The sequence below is a fragment of the Engystomops pustulosus genome, chromosome 4, assembly GCF_040894005.1.
Source record: "Engystomops pustulosus chromosome 4, aEngPut4.maternal, whole genome shotgun sequence".
In the NCBI taxonomy this organism is placed as follows: domain Eukaryota; kingdom Metazoa; phylum Chordata; class Amphibia; order Anura; family Leptodactylidae; genus Engystomops; species Engystomops pustulosus.
Window position 1 is genome coordinate 141,278,197 of NC_092414.1, and position 8,567 is coordinate 141,286,763.

The window sequence follows — 8,567 nt, forward strand, 5'->3', positions numbered from 1 at the left end:
CATTGTGACTCTTCTCTGCTCATCAAAGTTCTTATTCTGTGCAATTATTCTTATTCTACAGTTCTTTCTATCTGTATGACCATGAAGGTATGATACAGCACACATTTTATACTTTTTTTTTTACTTATTCTGCTAAAAATGTTTACCTTTCCTTCCATTAGTAATGTGCATAGGACATATTATGGGAAGGATTCTTCCTACTGAATGCTTTGCTAACAAAGAGTTTCAGTCTTGTTACTAAGTGGTGCCCCATGACTGCATTATCTATTATTTGTATCATATGTTTGTGGAAGGCTGAATATCCAATAGACAAGCGTTAATAAACAGAATTATACAGCTTTAGGATTTATATAGCCACACACTCACTATGCACCTAATATACATTACTATTGCACAATATATATCTTTTTCTAAACTGCTGATTTCATTTTCATTCACAATATATACACATTTCCATGTGAAAGCAACAAAAGTTATTAAGGGTTTTATTTTACTGAATGTGTTTATGCACATGTGTGTTTTGTGACATGCTGGATTATTTTATTGTCTATATTCGCTAACCGTTATTAAGCCTTTTTTTGTGTACTGCTATGCTGATCATAAGCTATGGGTACATCTTAAAGATTAAAGAAAAATTCTCCTATTGTTGATTCTACCATTTTAGAATGTATACTGCCATAACCACAATCCTTCAGTCTTGACACATTAACATCTTACAATATTCACTTTTGAATGAATATTACATTTACAAATAAATGAAGAACTCTAAGTAACACTTTTCTTAAAGGGGGTTTTCAATAAATCTTTTCCATAAGTCTCTGCATGTATATGTACCTGTACCTTTGCCTCCTGTGGCAGCTTCAGCATATTTCTGGTATCCCCATGCTGCTCTATGCACATATACACAACTTCCTGTTTCTTAGTCCTTCAGTACATCCTAATGGCAGCCTCCATTGTGTCTTTTTTCTCTCCGCCCATCTCAATGACTCATGGAGAGGGGGGGCACGATGAGTCATCGTCTCTTGCTACAGGTCCCTCCTATTTACCAGTGCAGAGTGCACAGAGAGTCTGCACACAGCAATAAAGGAAGCATCAGGGATGATGAATCAATTGGTGACCATTCAGGGAATATTATTAAGTCCGTAAAGGTACATTTATCTTAACCCCTTAACGCTCTGCGCCGTAGCTCTACGGCACAGAGGTATAAGGGATGTACGAAGAGGGCTCACGGGCTGAGTCCTCTTCATACAAAAGTGAGGGTTTTTGCATTTTGCAGAAAACCCCCACCGCTAATAACCGCGGTCGGTGCTTGCACCGATCGTGGCTATTAACCATGTCATTGCCGTCTGTAATGTCGCCGGCGGCGTTTAAAAAATCTTTATTGCAGTCGTCGCTCCCCCGAACGTCATCGGGGGGCAATGATCAGTTGCCATGGTAGCCTCGGGTCTTCTTTTGACACGAGGCTACATGGCTTCTGCAGATTCGTTACAATGAGCCAGTGGCTCATTGTAATGAATGTGCTGCAAAAATGCCATATATTGCAATACAGAAGTATTGCAGTTTATGGTAGGAGCGATCTGACCATCTAGGGTTAATGTACCCTAGATGGTCTAAAAAATAGTGAAAAAAAAAAGTTTAAAAAATAAAAAAAATTAATAAAATATTAAAAATTCAAATCACCCCTCTTTCCCTAGAACGGATATAAAACATAATAAACAGTAAAAATCACAAACATATTAGGTATCGCCGCGTCCCAAAATGCCCGATCTATCAAAATATAAAAACGGTTACGGGCGGCGGTGACCTCCGAGGCGGGAAATGGCGCCCAAATGTCCGAAATGCGACTTTTACACCTTTTTACCTAACATAAAAAATGAAATAAAAAATGATCAAAATGTCGCACAGACCTCAAAATGGTAGCAATGAAAACGTTGCCTCATTTCGCAAAAAATGACCCCTCACACATCTCCATGCACCAAAGTATGAAAAAGTTATTAGCGTCAGAAGATGGTAAAAATATTTTTTCTTTTTTGTACACATTCGTTTAATTTTTGAAAATGTATTAAAACACAATAAAACCTGTATAGATTTGGTATCACCGCGATCGCACCAAACCAAAGAATAAAGCTGAGGTGTTATTTTGAGTGCACAGTCAAAGTCGAAAAAAATTGGAATCTCTATTCAGAGTCACATAACCTATAATAAATAAAGGGGTATAATCTTTGCCTTATTTTCTCTCATCTATGCCTCCATTTGGGCTCCTACTGTGGCATTGATGCCCTAGGAACACTGCAGGAATCAGGAAGCATTACTTTTTGGCTCCATGTCTATGAGCTAATACTGCGTTACATTCTGGTTGGCTTAGCTCTTGCACCAGCATATGTATATTAATCTTCTACTGCGTTATATAAGCTTTAATATATGTCTCTCACCAACATTTCAACATTTTTACAGAAAAACAAGCATTACTCTGAATTAAGCTACACATAAGAGAAGTACTACGAAGTATTTACATAGTTATCTGTTGAAATATTTTTATTTAGCCTATAGCTTTGTATAAACTATTGAATTAAGGAGCATCTACCATCAAAATCAAGCACGGTTAACCAGGGACTCTTACTCATACATCAAGGTACAGTGACTGTGGTAATCTTCCTATATTTGAGCCAGAAGGGTGTCACCAGAGCTCCTCCGTGCTGCAGATTCATAGGCTGTTACAGTGTGTAGGAACGCTTCTTCCTCCCACTGTTTGCTCAACTTCCTCTGCTGCAGTGAAATTACAGCAGACAGACAGAGGGTGGGAGGAAGTGTTGAGTGAGTGGGGGGAGGGGACATGATCCTGCACAGTGTAACAGTCTGTAAAGCTACAGCACTAAGGGGCTCTGGTAATGCCCCCTAGAACTCTTCTGACTCATTAGCATAAGTTTAAAAGTTTATTTTAGAAGGTAGGAGGCCAACATAACTATAATATAACAAATATAAGAAGATTACCTCAGTCACAGTGTATGAGTATGTGTCCCTGGTTTATTATGACGGATTTTGATGGTAGATTTCCTTTAACTTCGGAGGTAAGCATAGTCATAACCCTTTATAAAGTGTTTCTAAACAGTTTTTCTTTCTTTCTCTTTTATCAGACTCGATGTCTACAATCTCGTTTCTTACAGAGTCGGAATCTCAATTGTATTGCACTTTGTGAAGGTAATAAATTGTATAAAACCGAACAACTGTATAGTATAAAAACTTTTTCCTAACTTTACACTGAGCAAAAATAAGCAATTATCTAATTTTCTCTAATTAGCTATCTGCAGATGTTCAGCTAATAGGGTTTACCATGTCCCCGCAGGCTAATCTTTATTTGGTATGCTTCTTTATAGCCATGTAAAACCATATAGAACTGCTAGAGACGACTTAAGGCTTGTTGGGAGGATCAGTAGTAGAGGAGTGCAAAAAAATAGGACTTAAGTGATGTCACAAGCATGTGGCTCATAACGTGCCTCAGGTCGGGGAATTACAAACATACTATTCCTATAAATGCCCTGAGTGCTGATGTTACAAACAGAAACTGCTGCCCTCTTCAGGAATAGCTGAATATGATTTTGTCAGGCTCCAGGGGTGGTGGACCCACTGGAAAACTGCGGACGATGACGTAATCCAACACCTGGGACTAAAATTTAAGTGGAACCCGATTTTCACCAAAGCCCGACGCAAAACGGGTTGGACTTGCTGTGGCGTGGTACCACCAGGTAGCTCCACAGGTGCTACTTTGTCTGCGGTGGCAGCCAAGGCGCGGTACACAGACATTGAGCAGAATCGTAGTCGGGGACAGACAGGAGGTCACAATAACAATGCTGGGCATAGGAACAAAGCTTTCTCTAGGGCACCCATGGGAGTACCCATGACAATTTTATAAGAAATGATGAAGGATATACCAGCCTGTATCTACCAGTTTTAATAAATTCCCCTCAGTGACTTGTAATTTTGTGTGAAATATTTTTCAACATTTATAACAACCTTATCTTAGTTATCAAAAACCATTTGTTTTAATTATGAAATCATGTCACCAACTTTTACATCAATGAACTACCAGCACCCTTATGTAGGATACCATATGTCCATTTTAGCATTCACTCTTTTATTCTAAAACTTGCCTAAAAGACATCTAGAGGCTGGAGGGGAAGCATCACAGTAAATTTAGGGTGGATAATCTGGGTTTCTACAAAACGCAGAGAGAACTGGCAGGTGAGTGTTGGGTGCAGGGCACCTTGTAGAGAAAACAGTAGCAGTATTCACAGTTTCAGTTGTTTCTTTTTCTCATACACAGCGCAGTGTGCATTGCTTTACCTCCACCTCAAGAGTCATTAAAATAACCCTATACGACACCCAGTTACCCTAAAGCAGACATGTGATATATGAAAATTTACGCTTTAAAGTACCAAGCACTGTTAAGATGTCTGTTTTAGGGTAACACTATGTTACAGTCAGAATAAAATATCTTAAATGATAAATGTGCCAAAAACTAACATATTTTGGCACATTTACTTACAGGGTCACCGGAGTTCACAGGAAGTCCATTGTCCGACTATAATGCACTGTGTCTCTTCCCTGCTCAGGTCCAACAGAGTTCACCATCTTTTTAGTGGTGCATCTAAGTGCTTGGGCTTGCGACACAATTTGAAAGTTAAATCCTGCGCCCAGTCCGAATATGTCGGACCATCTGATGGCACCTCCCCTAATTTGTGTCGCACGCAACAAAAAGGGTCACGCCACAATCCCAGCGCACACACTTCTTAATTATGCCGTTTTAGCTTCGAAAACAGTACACAGCCCGACAAAAGTGTGTGTGCGACTCCTTGTAAATGAGCCCCATTATGTTTGGTCCTGAAGACCCAAAATACCCTAGGGTAATCTATTAAGACTGGTGTATTAAAGACCGCATATAGCCATTACAATCATTGGGCTCACATCAGGTGAGTTACATGAGTTTACAAACGGATTTTTGTAACATTGCAGCCATGGAAAGGAACCATTTAGGGATATGCTTTTTAACGAATACAGTATTTATTTTGGTGGGTAGGTTAATTTGCATGGGAAGTTCTCTTTAAAGAGGACCTGTCACCTAGAAAAACGGCACTTGGAGCTAAAACAAACAAACCTCTTATAACGCTAACTAACACTGCTGCACTGTATATTACAAATGCCAGACCTCTCTCAAAGGGGATTGGGGGCGGGATTAGGGTTGGTGACTGCCGCATGACGTTTTGAGAGTGCTTTGAGAGCGGTTAGGCGGTTGTAATGCAGAGCAGCAGTGTTAGTTAGCCTTATCGGAAGTTTCCGATAACGCTAACATTGTAACACTGCTGTGTTTGTTTTAGCACTAGTAGATGCTTACTTTAGTAAGCAGCTCGAGTGCCGTATTTCAGGGTGGCAGGTCCTCTTTAAGGTGGCTTTCCCCAAATGCAGATCTGGCATTAGCTATATAGTTATCATTTTTCTTGATCTTGATGATCATAAAGCAAAAAATCTTTTTGAAACCAAAGGAATTTAGGGGCATAGAACCGACCCACAGACATATACTCCCTCCATATTATGCACATGTTTGTGGAGACAAAACATAAATATTCACCCATTTATCCTTCAGAAGGGAGTACTGTAAAATGTCTTGATTTAAATACAACTTTTAATATACCTTGTTTTACTACACAGTATTTAAATGAACTACTGACTAAATATGTCCAGTTTTATGTCCAATTTTAGTCACGGAAAGTTTACTAACAATAAATGATCTGTCCTTTCATTTAGTAATAACATCAAAGGATCTACAGAAGCATGGGAATATTTGGGTATGCCCTGTCTCTGATCACGTCTGCACACGGTTCTTTTTCGTGTAAGTAGTGGTTTTTCCATATCTAATTTATGTTATGTTCTTTTCAGTATCTCTAAAATTTAAGCAGAGATTAGATTTAACATGGAAAAATAGCACTTTAAAATCAGTCACAGATTTAGTTTAAGGGCTTGAAAAATATTTTAGATAAGAGTGTAACGTTTTAATATTGTATAACATAACAGCCTGTGACAATTGTCATGGATTAAGACAAGATGATTACAATAAGAGCAAAGTAAACTGTTTTGTTTTTATATCTTAACTTTATTTCTGTCTTTTGTCAAAATCTCTGTTAACAAAGGTATGAAGATGGCCAAGTTGGGGATGCCAACATTAACACTCAGGACCCCAAAATCCAAAAGGAGATAATGCGAGTTATTGGGACACAAGTGTACAGTGGATGAGGGGTAATATCCTCAGGATTACAATCATTACAGAGGGGAGCAGGCTGTCCTCTATGGGACCAAGAACATGTCTGTGACCTGCTTCATTTATGGAAGTTTGAGGGTCCTTTCTGTGACTGGGTAGACCAGTGGAGATGATGGTCTTGCAGTGATTAGACTCTCCAGGAAGAAGTAAGATATCATTCAATGTGGAGATATCACAGCCCTGGGACAATTTGGACAACACCTGACATTGTCCTATGTCAGCACTGTCCTCTTTCCATACTTAACCCTCTGCCCTAAATACTTCTCATTTACAACTCTTTGTTTAACAAAAAAAAACGAAAATGTTAAAAAAATAATAAATCTGAAGCTTTTATTTCAGTTTGATGTTCTTTTTTTTACATATTAATTTGAAAGATGTTGAAGATTGCCATACACATGTAAGTCATCTTAGCCTTACAGCGTCTCCTTGATGGTTGATGACGGAGAATGGTATTAGATATGCTGGCTGTAGATCATTGAATGAATGTTATTTCTTTAAGGGTGACTGCCAACCAAACCCTGCTTCCTCATCTAAGATGTTGACAACCACCAGAATACTTCTGCAGATCCTATTGTAAAATAAGTACTATCTTAAAAAATGGATATTTCTAAATACCTGGTTTACCACCACCCTACAAAGGATTTGCCAGACCTTAAGAATTTTTATCTGCTGCTCCATTGTCCCCTAGTTGCGTCACCCAACCTGGAAAAGACAGGTCTTCCTTTGCCAGTTTCCCTCATAGTACCCTATATAGCAGTGGTGGCGAACCTATGGCACGGGTGCCAGAGGTGGCACTCGGAGCCATTTCTGTGGGCACTCAGACCATCACCCCAGGACAGAGCTCACTAAATAGGACCAAATCCACCAAGTCCCAGGCAACTTAAGAGATGCTGCTCTCAGCGCTATTTTATAGCAACACTTCATTGGCTGTTAGGAACTGCGGGAAAAGTGAGAAGTGGTGACAGAACTGCAATATCTCTGGAGGTTCCTCCTGCTGGACCAACCATTTTTCCTCTACAGAGAGACCATGGAGAGAAGCTACAACGAGAGTCTGAATTTGCCCTCCTTCTTTCAACTGTATTGGTGGCCTCAGTCGGCCGATACAATTAAAAGATGTGAAAGAACAGGTAGCAATCAGTTACTGCTTAAAATGCCATGTTGGCAGTTCACGGGAAAATAAGTGGATTTTGGTTGTAGTTTGGACACTCTGTCTCCAAAAGGTTCGCCATCACTGCTATATAGGATAGAGATTCCCCCAGTCTGTATTGGCAGCAATAGTATATTGTCAAATTGGTTTTGACCCGCCTCGGACCCCATGTCTGTGACAGCATCTATACAAAAATATTTGATCTGTGCAAAGTGATTTACATTCCCCCTAAGCCAAATTACTGCAACAGTTCCTCTCTGTTTAACCACCTGCAGTCCTGTTGATGTAGGAGCTCTTGAACTGTAAGTACCCTTCTGCCTCCATTCCACAAAAAGTCTGTTCTGGCGACCTTGAGGAAAGCACAAAGGAAGATGTTTGGATATTAGCCATGGCAGATGTAAGCCCTTGCGTATCGCCTTCCAGGCCGCAATAGTGTCCCTTAACGTCACTGACTATTTAACCAGCATAGGTAGTTTACTAATTGACACATGTAGAAGTGTTTGCAAGTCCCAGAGGCAACAATATTCAGACTCTAAAGTGGTATCAGAATAGTAACTAGTATTTTTCAACCAACCAACAATATGCCAGGCATGCCAGGTTATAGCAGCATATGTCTGTCAAGCCTCTGCCCTTAATAACCATCAATTTACGTTGGCCTGTTTGTGGGTATTTCCCTCTCCACAGGAAGTGCATAACTTTCTTATGTATTGACATAACATCCTTGTGTTTTATTTGCAGGGAAATGGTTTGCGTGGGATAGAGTAGTTTATAAAGGTCTTATAAGGTCTTATCTTAAATCTTATCTGAAAAGCCTCAATAAACTCAGAAAACAGTTGCATCACTCCCTGTCAGGTGATTCACTGGATCCTACAAATGTAGCAAAATGTCGTCCGCGAAAAGAGCGACACAGAGTGACGAGCTCCCCACCTTGATGCATTCGAATGATGAAGACTCCGCTAGTTGTCTCGCTAGCAGCTCCAATCCAATATTCAATTATAAGGACGAACATGCCCTACCACTCCCAGTACATGTTGTCAAATGTTATTTCTGCATCAATAGTGACTAGGGCAGGCACTGTGCCTCCTGCAGGGCGTACATTTTAGACAAAAT

The 8,567-nt window shown here is 39.8% G+C and overlaps 1 protein-coding gene across 2 annotated transcripts in view; it reads left to right on the forward strand.

Moving 5' to 3' along the window:
- PARP6 (poly(ADP-ribose) polymerase family member 6) overlaps nucleotides 1-6,648 on the forward strand; it is a 33,076-nt gene extending 26,428 nt beyond the window's left edge. For both annotated transcript variants that reach the window (XM_072147800.1, XM_072147801.1), the window contains exons 21-23: nucleotides 3,135-3,198; nucleotides 5,800-5,884; nucleotides 6,183-6,648. In XM_072147800.1, coding sequence (XP_072003901.1) covers nucleotides 3,135-3,198; nucleotides 5,800-5,884; nucleotides 6,183-6,285 — 252 coding nt within the window. In that variant the 3' untranslated portion in view covers nucleotides 6,286-6,648. The remainder of the gene's footprint in view (nucleotides 1-3,134; nucleotides 3,199-5,799; nucleotides 5,885-6,182) is intronic.
- Nucleotides 6,649-8,567: the final 1,919 nt, after the last annotated feature.